Genomic DNA, 17,326 nt, shown 5'->3' on the forward strand with positions numbered 1-17,326 from the left:
ACTTTATAACATCGAAATACTGAAATGTCGAATTTCAGTATCTTGAAGCTATAAAGTCAAATGTTAGAAATAGCAAACGTTCATAATCGCGAATTTCATATATCTCGAATATATGTCAAATTTGCGGTTATGAAGTTGCGCTACGTAATGTCCGGGTTTGTGTTTTGTTGGTGCGCGGTGCCGTGTGTGGATGTAGGTGTTATGTCAGGTAAGTGAGTGTTTTGTAAGGGTTTTGAGTGGGAGTTAGAGTGTGTGTGAGGGATTGGAGAATGTGCGTGTGTGAGTAAGCTTTTGTGTTGTGTTTGTGCGATCTCGGAGTTAGTATATATAATTAGGGGGGGTGCAGGGGGGCTTGCCCCCCTTTTTATGTGTGTGTGAATTGTGTATGTGTGTTTTTTTTGTTTATGTTTTGATGTGGGTGTTGTGTTGTATGTTTAGTGTAGTGTGTGCGGTGTTTTCGGTTATGTGGTTTCACAGGGTTTTTTTGTCGGTCTTTTGTGGATTCGGTTTTATAGTTTCGAGATACTGAAATTCGATATTTCAGCATTTCGAGGTTATAAAGTGAATCCATATATATATATATATATATATATATATATATATATATATATATATGGGTCTATGTTTTAATGTCGAAAAAAACACTTCATTGAATCCCGGTTTTGCAGTCACACTTTAGCATAAGTATGTATTATCAAAACTGCACATGAGTCAAGTACATAACATCGAACATGTACATTCGTGTAAGCTGGTTCTCCAAAGCGCATTACAGTGGGGATAAGGGATTACATCCTTTTCCTCACTGTAGTGCAATCTTGGAGTTAGTATATTTAAGTAGGGGGTGTGAGGGGCACAGCCCCCCACATGGGGGGTGCAGGGAGGCTTGCCCTCCTGCAAAAGAGTAATTTGTAAAATTTTTAATTTAATATTTAGAGTAGGGGAACGGCTTACGTGAAAGTACATGTTCGATGTTCTGTACTTCACTCATGTGCAATTTTAATAATACATAGTTTTGCTAAAGTGTGATTACAAAACCAGGATTTGATGGGTTTTTTGACATTACGACATAGATCCATATATATATATATATATATATATATATATATATATATATATATATATATAGATACATTTCACTCTCTTGAATCATCACATTGCTGACAGGATGAAAATGCCTGAAAATCCTGGTGTGCTCATTACTGAGTACTGCAGATGCTAACAGAAAGAAGTATCAGTATGTGTCTGTTTGGGATTTTAATCCTGAAACTTCTATATAAACTGTATGTTTTGGCATTAAAGGGGCGGAAGTGTGGGTGTAAGCATTTGCAGGTTAGTGTTAACATAAATACTAAGAAAGGGGAGAGATTTAGTGTTTTTCATGACCTGCTGTATGTGGTGTGTGTCTGAGTGACTTATGCAGTAGAGTTATTGAAAGGATTTTTGTAAAGGAAGGAATAGGGATGGGGTTAGACATAGAGGCAGAGATAGGGTTAGAGCTTTTTTCTCCAGGGTTTCACTGAAAATGGGCTTTACCCAGTTGGACTTTCCAGGTAAGCAAAGACAAGTAAATAAATAAATAAAAATAATAAAATGTATGCACGATGTAATGACTCTTAAATCTAATAAGTGGGTAAGTAAATTTAACCAAACAGAGTTTAATAGGAATTATGTAAAGGGAGTTCATTGTTAAAATAAGGAAGAGGCACTTAAGAGACTGAGTGGGATCTTAATATCTGTAAGGAAGCGTTGAACTGGAAATATGTATTTACTGAATGGAAGAGGTTGAAAAAAGTCATCGACCTTTTGGTACTTATATCTAGGAAATGATAGACTGTGAGAATAAAGACAGCTTTAGTATGAATGGGCTAGCAGGCAGAAAATATGTAGAATATTGGTAGTGCATGAAAAATACATATTACACATTTTGTTCAGAAAGGAGAATTTACTTCCCTGTATTAGTAGTAAATTAATATTTTTATTTTGTTAGAACCACTAAAACCAGCATTTAATAAATTCTTTAATAAAGCTAAAATAGTGAAGGATTAGATGGTTATTACATTGTTCTCAAGATTTTAGGGATCCATTAAGAAACTGTGAAAGAACTATCAACCTTACACTGTCTGAAAAATGCTGCAATATATGTTGGTCTGTATGAGTCTGGCAACTGTTTTAATGATACTAAACCTGTAAATGAATAGAGTTTCTGCTTCTATCTCTCCCCAATCCTTCACCCACATGTGGGATCATGTTGAATGTATGGGGACAGTAATTGTGACCTGTGGAAAAAATAAATGTGAATAGGGAGAATAAAGACTACCTTAACTCTAAACCTGTGGCATCTAGGAGTGGTCTCCTTATTCTGAGGCACAGTAACCTCAGAGTTATATAGAAGTATTATTGGTGTGAAAGGCATTGCCTCTCCATGTCAGGGGGTTAGGTGGTGAAGCCCCCTGTATAGAAGCTTGAAAAGTATAGCAGTGAGTACTGAGGTTCACAGTTATTTTGGCTGAATTGCAGTTTATTTTGTGTGGGGACTCATATTATCACATCTTGCATCTGTGATGGGGAGCATCACAAGTGTCTAATGGTATGGATAAATAAGTAACTTGTTAACAAATGTGTTCCATTCCTAGGGTCATAGGTTCATAAATAAGTACTAGACAATCTGCAGACCATTACCCTCTGTGAGGGCAAGACAAGATAGACTGAGAGAGAATTTGAGGATGCCCATCTAAATATCTAGGTTGACCTGGAAGGTGGCAAGGGTGTTGCTCTACTTGACATGTACTGGAAGTTTGTTCCAGAACTGAGGAATATGTTGGGTTATGAATCTGTTATGCTAATGTCTTTTATTTATCTACTGATAAAGGTTTAGTTCCTTTAATTGAGTTTTTGATCTTTCATGGCTGGAAAGGCTACCTCTCCACAGAGGTATCTGTAACAGACTGAGTACAGCCTCTCCTGATAACTAAGATTTTTGTGGCCACTGATCTTTTTAGTTATGAATCTCTGAGGTTTCTCAAGTTGTGTGAAATGTTTAGACAAATACATGCCAAAAGGCTCATGTTATTAAATAGTGGGTCTGATAAGATGGGAGTAAAAGGGAATTAAGACTTCTAGTGGAGATGCCTTTGGAAATTAGATTGCCAGGTAAAAGATTTTCTGGATTAATGTGGAGACATGCTGGGCAAATAATAAGGAATTATCAACAAGATTCCCTAAACCCCTTACAGCAGTGTCTGATTTGAGGAGTGCATCACCTGTATGGTAAGTGAAACTGTTTTGTTTACCAAAATGAGTTATGCTAAATTGGTTTACGTTTAATTTAGGACCATTGTCCTTGTACCAATTGTTAATCAGGTCTAATCCATGTTGGAGCAGTTGTGAGTCAGTTGAAGATTGAATAACAGCACCAAATGTAGTCATCTGCAAACTTAAATAACCATATGCTAAGAGTGCTGGCCTGAAGGTCTGATAAATAAATGCCAGATAGGAGAGGGCCCAAAACTGAGACCTGTTGTACACCACTGGTAACATTTTTTGTTTCAGAAGTGGCACCTGCTATTTTAACCAAATGGGTCTGTCACACAAACAGTTAGCTATCCCCTGCACAAGATAAGCATTTATATTCAGACTTACAAGTCTATCAATAATGACCTCATGAGGAACAGAGTCAAAGGCCTTGGCCAGGTCTAGATATGCTGTATGTACTGCATAACCACTGTCAAGTACTTCATTTGCTTTTTCAAAGGAATTAATGACATTAAAGAGGCAGGACCTTCCTTTATTAAAACCAAACTGATGAAGGTCCAAGAATAAGAGAATTTCAATGTCCAGATAAATGAGGCCTGAGATAATGCTTTACATACGAGGCTAGTGAGATGAATGGGTCTGTAGTTACTGGGGTCTGTGATTGGGCCACTCTTGTGTAATGGCATTATAATGCTGTGCCTACCAAATAAAACATAGTCTCTAGGTACTGACATCTGTCTTGTTGGATACCAGTACTTTGATAAATATATTAATACAGTCTGTGGTAAAAAATACCTCATCCCAAATTACCAGCAACTGCTATACTTATAATCTCTGCTGACCATGGTCTCCACTTGTGCTGATCACTAACCACTTACTGCATGTAAACAAACTCTCTGATGGCAGTGGTCTCCACCTGTTTAGATGAACAGCATTTTCTATAAATAAACATTATGTCTAGTGTTGGGCATTCCCCTCCACAATCATTGCCATGTATTGTAAATTACTGTCTTTATTCCAGAAGACTGTATAAAGTTGTCTCTGATTTGTCACTCTGAGGTTGTCCTAGAACTACCTATTATGTCACTGAAATTCTACCTTTTGTTTTCTTTTTTCTGAAAGATAACACTAATTTAGAATTATTCATGAAACATTTAAATGTGTCTTGCTTCCTTTAGTGTGTGTGTGTGTGTTTGTGTGTGTGTGTGTGTATGTGTATGTGTGTGTGTGTGTGTGTGTGTGTGTGTGTGTGTGTGTGTGTGTGTGTGTGTCTATGTGATATTTCTGTAGTTGCTAATTTATCTAACTATTTGTCTGTATAAAGTATGTCTAATGTGTGCATGTATATACTTTTAAATTACTTCATGTGATTTCTTTTGCAAATTATGGAAAATTGTATGCCTCTGTGCCTCAAAATTTCCAGCCTTGCACACAATGCGGTAAATATTTTTAGTAATAGATTGGGGGGATTAATAACTTAATGTATTTATGGTAACATATCTCTCTATCTCTTTCTATATGTACTAATATTCCATAGCCCTCCATATGTATTCTCATACAACAAAGCCATCTAGGATGAATAGTCTAGCATGATTGAATGATCACTATATCAAACTACACATCATTGAGAAGAAAGGATCGAACACTTTAAACACTGAACGTTAAGGCTGTTGAATCCGAACTGATTGAAATACATTGGTTGGCCAACATCTTAGACATCATCCATTATAAGTGTGTTTGAAGTGCTAAAACAGCATAAAATGTACAAAGATTCCACAGATAATAACACTAAATGACCAGCTGGCCAACTAGTTCGATGACCTAAACGTTTGATGTTTAAACTGTTTGATCGTTTTATCTCGATGATGTGTAGTTTGTTGTAGTGGTTGTCAATCTTGTCATTTGGATCCATTTAGTCCTAGGTCCTTTTGCTGACTTCTGTTTGCACAATCAACACATTGTTTTCTAATAGTGGTGCTCTTTGGTAGACCTGCTATGATTTGTAGGTGGCTGAAGTTCATCAGTGCTGTTTGCAAACATTATTAGTAAGTGTGTGAGTGTTCACAGATGAAGATCACAGCACAAGTCAGGGTTGCCGCCAAACAGATTAACTTTGATTTTAAAGCATATATCTTGACATTAGGCCAGCAGCCCACCAAATTATTCATTCTACCCTCTTCACATTAACATACATCCACATATAGTTGGTCACGCATATACACTGATAACAGTTGACAGGACCATTTTACTGACTATTTTGTATCAAGCAGCAGTCAAGTCTATCAACCTAATTTATTTAGGTGTGTGTGTGTGTGTGTGTGTGTGTGTGTGTGTGTGTGTGTGTGTGTGTGTGTGTGTGTGTGTGTGTGTGTGTGTGTGTGCCTGTGTACACAAAATGCATATAATAGCACAGCTGCAGGACATTAGGAAAAATGCAATTGCAATAATTTTATACAATTTAGATTTTTAAGCATCTGCTTTGTTGGTTACAGGCGTGAGTTGACTATTACTAAACCATATCTACAACATCTGTAACATCAAACAGACTAACTGGGCACATGTTTTTGTCACTTACATAAAATATATTCACTTTCTGTGTCAATATATTTCCTAACATGTTCGTGTGGAAAATTAATACAACTAACTGATTATTTCAAAAACTGGATTGTGTCCTGTATATCTTGCAGTTAGTGTTTTCACCAAAACATAGTAACTAAATTAAAAATAGCACTATTAAGTCATTGGGGCCCATTGACTTCTTCCTTACTTACTCCTTTAATGAAGGTAACATAAACAAGTGTTTTTGGCTCGGGCAAGCACACAGTTTTTGAGTTCAAATCCAAGTCAGGTTCTCATCAGGGAAATGTTAAAAAATAATAAATTGTTAAGGAAGATGCTGATTGCAGGCTGAAAAATAATGGAATGCTTCACTGGCACATTGTCTGTGGTGTTATGCTGTTTCTTATAAAACTAAAAACTGATTAGAGTTGTAAGAAAATAGTGATGTGGCTGCCATCTTAAGAGTGGTACCATACAAGGAAGGGTAGTAAGTAGTTGGTTACAGAATGGTGAGCACTGACTCACTAGTATGCAAATGCAGTTTTAAGTGAGACATCAGTGGAGCATCTAGCATTCTATTACAAATCAAGTGAGCTGAACCTAACAGATAACTGTGGAAAAAAAAATCCTTTAAAAAAGCAATTTTAAGAAAATTATAGGGGAAAAAGGGAAGGTTGCAAAAGAGACATACCTCAACAGCCTCTTGAAACTGTATAGTTGCAACCAGTAGGAGTTGCACAATTTTCTAAATACCAAACCAATAACAACGATACAGAAGTGCCAAAGAATATAAAGGATTAATATAGATCACCAATTTTTATTTTCAGAATCCTTCAGATCAAGCAGTTTCACCCCTATAAGACTTCATCAGAATCTGAACTAGTTCTCCACCCACAGTTGATTTAAAGCATTCAAACAACCAATAAAAGCACACAAACATGTTACATGTCAGGTACTTTTGTACAAATATGGTATAAAAGAATTAACAGTTACAAAGCAGAGACAATTAATGGTAACTAAGCACTATAATCTCTATAACCTATATGATTCTTGTGCAAGATAATTAGCTATTGAAATCTTATCATTGCTTCTCAGGGGGAGGGGAGGAAACTCCTAATTCAAGCTGCCATAATAGTTTATTCTTTTCCAGCTGCAGATCCCATGGTCCATGCCTCTGGTTTATATTAACTTGTTGCAGTACCAATAATACAAATTAAAAAGAAATAAGGCAACTATCTATGTGTCTTGTCAAAGCACTTTTCATATCCTTTCTACCTAAATCACATACATGTTCATAATCCCATTTATGCAATGAGTGGTCAGTTTTGCCAACACAAAATACTGGGCATGAGGACATTGTGCTAAATATACCACTCCTTTCACAGTTCAAGAAAATGTTCTTTTACTTTAATCTGCTCATAACCTTCAATAGTCACCTCTGAAGCACCCAGCATAACTCTACATTGGTCACAGGAACCACATGGGTGAGTACCATCCACATTAAAGGCAAAATTAGTTTTGTTTTGAGTAAAAGATTGAAAATGTTTTTAAGATTTCTTGTCCTCTTATAAACCAAGCAAGGTTTTTCTTCTAAAATGTTCCTAGCCAAAAGAAAATATTTCAAAAGACACAATTAGGAATAATAATATTTTGAATGTTGTCACTAATAGGACAGTACCAACAAATCATGACTCTACCAAAACTCTTATCAGTGTTTACAGTTTACATACTGAAAATCAAAGCCATCACCTAATAGGGGCTTGTAAAAACCTGCCATCATTTTATTCACAACCTCATCTCAAATGGAGATGATAAATCAGGAATTTATTGCAAATAATAAGTTTTAAATGTTTCAGCAATATGAATGATGCTATCAGTTCATTTTTCTGATAAAATGATCATCACTTATAGAGGTTATAAACATTTTTTGTCATGTGACGACACTTATACTTTTGTTAAGAAGATATGAATTTGGAGAGAGGATGAACAATTCACATGATAGTTGTGATCGGGAACCATGCTTCCCAAGAAATGTTTTGGTAATTATGATGTTACAGTAAGAACTAGAGACAAACGCTGCTCATATATAACTACTTTTAAAACTCCATCTCAATGACTCAGGATAGACAAGAGCAATGTATAACTGGGTGAAATTAGATGAATCTTTATGTCAAACTTTTTTAGTCAGTGGAAATCATTTGAGCGAGAGAGAGAGAGAGAGAGAGAGAGAGAGAGAAACACCCCACCAAACATTTCATGTGGGTGGAGACCCCCACATTAAATAACTAAATATAGCAAAATTGAGGTTGTAATCCTTCATGGTAATCTACATTTCATTTAGGTTTCCTCTTGATTGTCAAATATTTGGTGTTTATGATTCAGAGAATTAAGTATTATATTTTGTGTGAACAGTAAACATTCTCCTGCAATCCTCTCCATTGTACATTACTGAGTGGGACAGCGGTTTAGTTTACTCTATTGCTATTTGTATATTACTTTTTTTTAAAATAAAATATGAAATCTGACTTTCCTTTTTATCTCACCTACATACAGTGTTTTTTTCTTCCACACCATACCACAAAAACTACCCTCTGTGTCTGCCATTTCTTTGTCTGTCTTTTCCTGTGTACCTCTTCACTGGAAATAGCATAGGCCCCATTTTGACTGTTGCTGTGTACCTCTTCATTGGAAATAGCATAGGCCCCATTTCAACTGTTGCTGTGTACCTCTTCACTGGAAATAGCATAGGCCCCATTTCAATTGTTGCTGTGTACCTCTTCATTGGAAATAGCATAGGCCCCATTTCGATTGTTGCTGTATACCTCTTCATTGGAAATAGCATAGGCCCCATTTCAACTGTTGCTATGTACCTCTTCATTGGAAATAGCATAGGCCCCATTTCAACTGTTGCTGTGTACCTCTTCATTCTAAATAGCATAGGCCCCATTTCAACTGTTGCTGTGTACTTCTTTATTGGAAATAGCATAGGCCCCATTTTGACTGTTGCTGTGTATGTCTTCACTGGAAATAGCATAGGCCCCATTTCAACTGTTGCTGTGTACTTCTTCATTGGAAATAGCATAGGCCCCATTTTGACTCTTGCTGTGTACCTTTTCATTAAAAATGGCATTTCCCCCATTTTGACTGAACCGCAGCCTGAGCAGTTATTGCATGAAAACTTATCTTGTTATATCATAACCTTGAGCACAGTGGCTAATGTAAATGGCTGCGAACCTGAGAATGTGAAGGTCACTGGACGTGAAGCTGTGTTCTTGGAAGATAGGCAGTCACCTTTCCCCAAGAGGCAGTGATCATAGTGTTATTATGAAAGAAGTGAAGGTTGCCATCTGTGTAAAAAATGCCTTTGGAAATCTACTTCAAGTGTTCTTTTTTTGTTTCTGTTTTTATTTGGATCATTACGGGTGTTGCTGTGATGGCAAGTTTAACAGAATTAATTCACTAATGGCTAATTAAGGCACTTGTAAGTGGATGCATCTGCATTCACATTGTACTGTTTCTTAGTATTAGATGGTTATCATATCCCCTAGTAATCCAAATGAATGAAATGATAAAGCAATGTGTAAACTACCATGTCTCAAACTAACTGCTGAAACATGCAATGAGTGACAGGCAGTTTTGTACACTGGCTAGCTTTCTATCCTGCTTAATTAACTTTCCTTTAATATCCATATGCAAAATGCATTCGTAGGTTAGTAATTTATAATAGGAGACCTAAATATTTTTCTGTGTGTATCCTTTGGTCTGATCCAAAACTTGTTACATTAAAGGCTTGGGATTATTCAAATTGTACTTAGCCATACTTGCAAACTGATTTCCATGGATTTGATCAAACAAGCCAGTTACTCTGAACTAAGATGACTGCCCATAGATACACACAGTCAGTGGCAACATGCTTTTCCAAGTTCACATTCACTGATATGACTGTTCACTCTTCTGAACTGTAACCATATATATGGATCTATTTAAATCCATTGAATACTATTTTTGTTAATATATATTCTAACTCCAAAATCGCTTAATCCCTGGGGAAAATGGTATATTCTCATATCTGGGGATTGTCAATCTCCCATGTATGTCAACCATCTGTTTAGTCCACCAAATTGGGCCGATTAAACAGATATTGACCAAACTGCCATTCAGCAAAGTTCGTGGGAACCTCCCCCACACACACAGATATACCTACATCTATATCTATATATCTCTATATACGTATGTTTATGCTAACTTTCTTTGACATTCACATTTTTCAACATTCATAACTGACATGATATGTCAAAACCTGAACTTTGATTTGCTGTTATGTATGCTCTTTGGCACATGCAAAACTTAAAATAAAAAAAAATATTTTTCCCAGGGGTGCAAGCCCCCTACACCCCCCCTGCTAATTATATATAGTAACTCTGAGATCACACAAAATGGAGGAAGGGGAATATTCCCAGTCCCAGAGAAATCTGTGATCTTACACAGCTTTTAGCCATCTGTTTAGCTGACCAAAAGCGGTCGACCAAACACATGACCTAAACAAACTGCACCTATATATATATATATATATATATATATATATATATATATATATATATATATATATATATCTGTCTATCTCTCTGTCTATAGACAGAGAGATAGATAGATAGATAGATAGATAGATAGATAGATAGATAGATAGACATACATAGATATATAACTGGGAAGACATATTCAGTGACTCCAGGGTCCTTATTCTCAATGACCAACCAGATGAAGAACTAACTTCCTGACGTTCTTGCAACTGGGAGCCTAATTTTACATCTTTGTAACCAGTAATTAAGGTCTCATTACTTGTTCATAACGAGTTCCTGACTAACTCTTTGTGAGAATGTTCTCACACTCCACATTGCAGCACACTTTTAAAGACAGATTACCCACTTTCTGTATCCACCATGTTACAGTACTGCCTGCAGTTAGAGATATATTCCAAAATCATGTCTGAAAATGGGCTGAACTGGATTCTAAGCATCTAAATATTTAACAAAGTAATAATTATACATAATTAATAGCTGAAAATCTTTGAATTGCTGCATGTTTGACATTTTAGTTAGCTATGGAATCCAAGTGCACGCCTGGATAAATTTGATAAGATATACATTAGGATAGTCATTTCTTTCTAAAAGAAAGCTTAATTTTGATGTACTATAAATCATTACAGGAATTTTTGTATTAAAATTATTTATTTCCCATTTCTTTATTCCTAATTTGTGTAAATTTGTTTTCTCTAGGATGTTTGTAGAGTGCCGGGAGTGACACCAGCTATTGTCAGGACTAGCACAGAGACAAATGAAAAGCGTCCTTTCATGTGTGCCTACCCAGGGTGCAACAAGCGATACTTTAAGTTGTCTCATTTGCAGATGCACAGCAGAAAACACACTGGTAAGAATCAGTTCTAATAACTCAGCTAGTTAATGCATTTTAATATCACTGTTTATTTGCACTAATTATTTCAGTTTCGGTTCTTTTGCTTCAGCCATACAGGACAAAATTCAGACCAGGGGTATTATACTTACATCCTTACTGCACAGTTCCTCTGTGGCACATGGCAACATTATGCTGCACTTTGCATTGAAGTGAGATTCACATGATGTAAAGCTGCTTGCAGTTATACCAGCAGAAACATTGTAGAAGCATGTTATAGCCTGCTTAACATGACAGAGAAAACAAATATGTAGACAGCATTCTTAACAGCTACATTGAATCATTTGGTTTTAATCAATGCCTAATTACTGTTGAAATGACTGTTGACATTGTCTGATGCTTATACTGCCTCAAAAACAAACCACAGAAATAAGCCAAAAAAATTATGACATTTCAGCAAATTCTATCAGACATTTTACTTAAAACACCTTAGTGTTTGCAGTATCCCAGCGTCATTTAACATTTATCCATAGATTCATTTCCATTACCTCCTTTACCCAGTTCTGGATCACAGAGATCTGATGAGTATATCTGCAAGTAGTGGATGTAAGGAAGGAAATCAGTCCTGGATACAATATCACTATATCATGGGATGGACACACACACAGACACACACACACACACACACACACACACACACACACACACACGCTGCCACACACACACACACACACACACACACACACACACACACACACACACACACACACACACACACACACACACCACCCTCACTCATATAAGACATGTTGGAGCTTTCCTAGTCCATCTAACCTGCATGTTTGGGACATGCAACAAAACCCACGAGGACACAGGGAGAATGTGTAAATTTCACACAGAAAATCATCTTGGGAATGAACCAGAGTCAAGTCTACTGTAAGGCTGCATTCCTATCCAATTCACCAATAATTTAACAGCAAGAAAGCTTTCTGGTACAGCATCTGTGGGTGATCCAATGGTTTGTATTATACATATAGTTTCTCATTCTGTTTCAAGTGTCACAATTATGTGGCGTGCTAAAATGAATCAGTAACAGTGCAGAAATGGAAAATTGAATACACTTAGTCCAAAATGTCTGTATCTTACAACATTCCCTTTCCTTTGAGGCATGATGATCTTGTAGTTTATTGTGTGGGAGTGGGATGTGCATGTGTGATTGTCTACAAGTGCGTGGGTGCAGGGATGTAAGGGGTGTATATGTCAGATTGCCTACAAGTTTGTGGGTGTGGGGGTGCATGTTGAATTTCCTGCAGGTGTGCGGGTCTGATGTTGCATATGGGATTGCCTATATGTGTGTGGATGTGGGAGCGCATGTGTGATTGCCTATAAGTGGGATGTGTGATTGCCTAAAAGTGTGGGGGTGTGGAAGGTGCATGTGGGATTGCCTGTAAGTGTGTGGGTGGGGAGGTGCAAGTGTGATTGCCTACAAGTGTGTGGGTTTGGTGTTGCATGTGGGATTACCTGCAAGTGTGTGGGTGTGAGGTTGCATTATGGGATTGCCCACAAGTGTGTGGACCTGGTGTTGCATGTGGGTTTACCTACAAATGTGACTTGAGGGTGTGGGAGGTGCATGTGGGATTGCCTACAAGTGTGTGGGTGGGTAGGTGCATGTGAAATTGCCTACAAGTGTGTGGGTGTGGGTATGCATGTGTGATTGCCTACAAGTGTGTTGGTATGGGACAGTGCAAGTGGGATTACCTACAATTGTGTGGGTGTGGGGTGCATGTAGGATTGCCTACAAGTATGTGGGTCTGGGGGGGTGCATGTGGGATTGCCTAGAAGTGTGTGGGTATGGGGGTATATGTGGGTTTGCCTATAAATGTGTGGATGTGGGTGTGCATGTGGAATTGCTTACAAGTGTATGGATATGGGGGTGCATGTGGGATTGCCTACAAGTGTGTGGGTCTGGTGTTGTATGTGGGATTGCCTAAAAGTGTGTGGGGGGAAATGTGGAATTGCCTAAAATTGTATGGGTCTGGGAAGTGCATGTGGGATTGACTACAGGTGTGTGGGTTTTGGGGTGTATGTGGGATTGTCTACAAGTGTGTGGTTGTGGGGGTGCACATGGGATTGCCTGCAAGAGTGTGGGTGTGGTGGTTTATGTGGGATTGCCTACAAGTGTGTGGGCCTGTGAGGTGCATGTGGGATTGCCTACAAGTCTGTGTGGCAGGGGGCTGCATGTGGGATTGCCTCCCTGCAAAATATAACTACAAAGAAAAGCAGCAATTGTAAACATTTGCTGTTATCTTTTAGTTTTGCTTCTTTCATAATTATCAGACTCAGAATTACAAGTTAATGAAATGTAAAAGGAGATAAATAAATCCTTGGAATTGATTAATGGGCTGGAAATTTCAGCAGCTTCAAACCACAAGGATCACTGGCATACATTTAAGCTGCTCTGAGGTATCAGAGGTCAGACAATGAAAAAGTTGTATTTACAAAATTCATATCCTTAATTTTTAAGATGACCAATTATTAGTTACAAACTAATGAAAGTAACATGATGAAATCAGTGTTTAAAATAAATATATTAAATCATAAAGAAGAAATAATCATAGTTCCCAACTGCACATATAGGGATTTGTGATGTCAAAACAGAGAAAAGTTGTTCTTAGTTTATCTCATTACTTGTGGGTAACCTGCATACTTCATTAAATCAGAAGTGCTACAGAATTAGCAGTCACAAAAGTCTGAAGGCAAAAGACTGAAACTGCATTTTTATGAAAATTCCTGTTAGAAAATATAACTTACTCAGTGTGCTACAATATCGGAGTTGGTATATTAAGGGGTTTGAGAAAGTAAAGCCCCCACGCAAGGTCATTGCTTTTTTCTTTGTCGACAACTTTGGCTTCAGGAATTTGTGCTTCAGTATTCTTTAGCACTTTACTTCAAACGTTTTGAAAAAAGCTTACATAGTAGCAAAAATTTATAGAAAAGGACTAGCACTCCCGAATACAAACAGTGTAGATATTCCTTAGTAATGACCTTGGGAGTGAGGATAAACTGGTCATTTATGGTTAACCTATTGCATTGATAGTATACAAACATTTGGGGATTATACAGGCTTTTTAAAAACATTATTTTTACAGTCTCAAAGCCAACATGAAAAAGCAATAATTAATGTAAACAAGAAAGAACTTCACTAAAGAAAACAACCTGGTCCTTCTTTCCCACTGTGAGATGAGTTGTTGGAGTATCTTGTGTGATCTCCCAGCCCCGGTGGAATTAGGTTAGGGAAAAAGTTTTCAGGAAATAGTGCCAACCCAATGGGATGAACATAGTAAATCAACAGATTAATTAATTTGCCAATAGAGAATTATAAGTGCTATTTTATTAAAGATGAGGAGATTGAATCGATTAGCACAATGTTAAAGAAATGCAGACTCCAAATGTATAATTTCCTGCTAATTGTTTATATGCAGTAACAATTATTTATTGAGTACGAGGAAACACTTGGTACAATTGCAATAAATTGGTTACAGCTAAAGGGCAGACTGATGGCATCTGTGGTACAAAGAGCAAATTGTATGATTGTCCACACCTGACTGTGGCAGCCACAGTACATACATAATATTAATTTCACCATTGTTTCACTACTGTACATATGTTACTTGTAGACATTACTGTTACTTATACTCCAGTATTCTAACATTAGCATATTATTTAACATTGACATATTAATGCAGCTGATACGCCAATGTTCTATTTTAGGCAAATTCCTTAAAAACAAGTTTTAAAAAAGCCCTACTGAACCTCAATGAGAAAAGTGATGCATCATTCTCTAAGTTGCATCTAGGCTTTCTTAAACTGATAAGCTGCTCATATTGTGAAACCTATCTCGCACATTCACAATGCTCATATTGTGAAACCTATCTCGCACATTCACAACATGAATATTGTGAAACCTATCTCGCACATTCACAACTCTCAAACTGTGAAACATATCTCGCACATTCACAATGCTCAAATTGTGAAACCTATCTCACACATTCACAAGGTTCATATTGTGAAACCTATCTCTCACATTCACAACGATCATATTGTGAAACCTATCTTGCACATTCACAACGCTCATATTGTGAAACCTATCTCGCACATTCACAGTGCTCATATTGTGAAACCTATCTCGCACATTCACAACACGAATATTGTGAAACCTATCTCGCACATTCACAACGCTCATATTGTGAAACCTATCTCGCACATTCACGATGATCATATTGTGAAACCTATCTTGCACATTCACAACTTGTCAATTATTTCTGTGGTTTTCTCTACCCAGTTCAAGCATGCAATCATAATCCCTCTTCCTAAGAAACCTCATGCCAAGGAGTACAAGGATTTCAGACCAATAACTCACCTTTTCCCAGTTACAAGAAGTTCTGAAAAAATATCTATAACCAAATCCTAGACCACACTAACAAAAATAGGCTTCAATGTGTTGCTCAACATGGCTTCTGCAACTCCATTAGTACTATAACTAACCCATACACAGCCACCAAGCAAATTTTTAATAATATGGATGTATCTAGAAAAACAGGCATGCTTGTCATAGACATGACAAAAAGCATTTGAAATGGTCAACAATAACCTCCTCCTTCGTATGCTAAGCAGGCTCATCTTTGGAGACAAACAATGTTATGGTTCAGAATTTACCTTCAAGGCAGAACATTCTAAGCCTAGTCAAAGAATATTTTCTCAAACTAAGGTTCCTTCAACAAGGTGGTACTCCAAAATTTGATTCTGAGTTCATTGCTTTTTCTTCACTTTTCACCAATGGGCTTCCTAGTTTGAATGTAAGAATGTTTGCTGATGATCTGCTCATACTTGAAGACAGCAATAAACTTCCACTGCTGCAGCTTACACTAGGGGGTGGGTTCAGTGGAAATTGCAGCTGGGGCCACCACTGCTGCAGCTTACACTAGAGGATGGGTTCAGTGGAATTTGTAGCTGTGGCCACCACTGCTGCAGCTTACACTAGAGGACAGGTTCAGTTGAAATTGCAGCTGGGGCCACCACTGCTGCAGCTTACACTAGAGGACGGCTGTAGTGGAAATTGCAGCTGTGGCCACCACTGCTAGAGCTTACACTAGAGGACGTCTTCAGTGGAAGTTGTAGCTGTGGCCACCACTGCTGCAGCTTACACTAGAGGACGGGTTCAGTGGAAATTGCAGCTGGGACCACCACTGTTGCAGCTTACACTATAGGACAGCTTCAGTGGAAATTGCAGATGTGGCCACCACTGCTGGAGCTTACACTAGAATACATCTTCAGTGGAATTTGTAGCTGTGGCCACCCCTGCTGCAGCTTACACTAGAGGATGGCTTCAGTGGAATTTGCAGCTCTGGCCATCACTGCTGCAGCTTACATTAGAGGACAGCTTCAGTGGAATTTGTAGCTGTGGCCATGACTGCTGCAGCTTACACTAGAAGATGGCTTCAGTGTAACTTGCAGCTGTGGCCATCACTGCTGCAGCTTACACTAGAGGATGGCTTCAGTGTAATTTGCAGCTGTGGCCACCACTGCTGCAGCTTACAATAGAGGACGGCTTCAATGGAATTTGCAGCTGGGGCCACCACTGCTGCAGCTTACACTAGAAGACGGCTTCAGTATAATTTACAGCTGTGGCCACCACTGCTGCAGCTTACACTAGAGGACAGCTTCAGAAGAATTTGCAGCTGTTGCCAAAACAACAGGTTAATAAACAACTGCTTAAAATCTGGCATCGTTATCTTTGTAATACCTCAAAAGATTTGCAGGAATATTGGTATTGCTGTTACTGAGACAAAAATGAAGCAACTTTCCATCTGTGACTGAACTAATATACCTTGGCTTCACCTTCAGTGACTTATTATCTGTCTCTTAACATAGACTTTATTATAAACAAATCACTTTCATAACTAGAATTGCGCTATAAAATATCCCAGTTACTTACACCAGCCTAGTGCCAAGCTATAGCAAGGAACATACTAATTCTAAATCTGAAATGGAATATGACCTTTCATTAGTAACTTTCCACTCGTGCAAATGAACAAAAAAATGCAAG

The 17,326-nt window shown here is 37.7% G+C and overlaps 1 protein-coding gene across 3 annotated transcripts in view; it reads left to right on the top strand.

Annotated features, from left to right (window-relative positions):
* Positions 1 to 17,326, top strand: part of WT1 (WT1 transcription factor) — a 370,953-nt gene that overhangs the window by 248,318 nt on the left and 105,309 nt on the right. For all 3 annotated transcript variants that reach the window (XM_044059036.1, XM_044059037.1, XM_044059035.1), the window contains exon 5: positions 11,088 to 11,238. In XM_044059036.1, coding sequence (XP_043914971.1) covers positions 11,088 to 11,238 — 151 coding nt within the window. The remainder of the gene's footprint in view (positions 1 to 11,087; positions 11,239 to 17,326) is intronic.

This window comes from Protopterus annectens, chromosome 17.part0 (genome assembly GCF_019279795.1).
Source record: "Protopterus annectens isolate FY-2018-M chromosome 17.part0, PAN1.0, whole genome shotgun sequence".
NCBI lineage: Eukaryota > Metazoa > Chordata > Ceratodontiformes > Protopteridae > Protopterus > Protopterus annectens.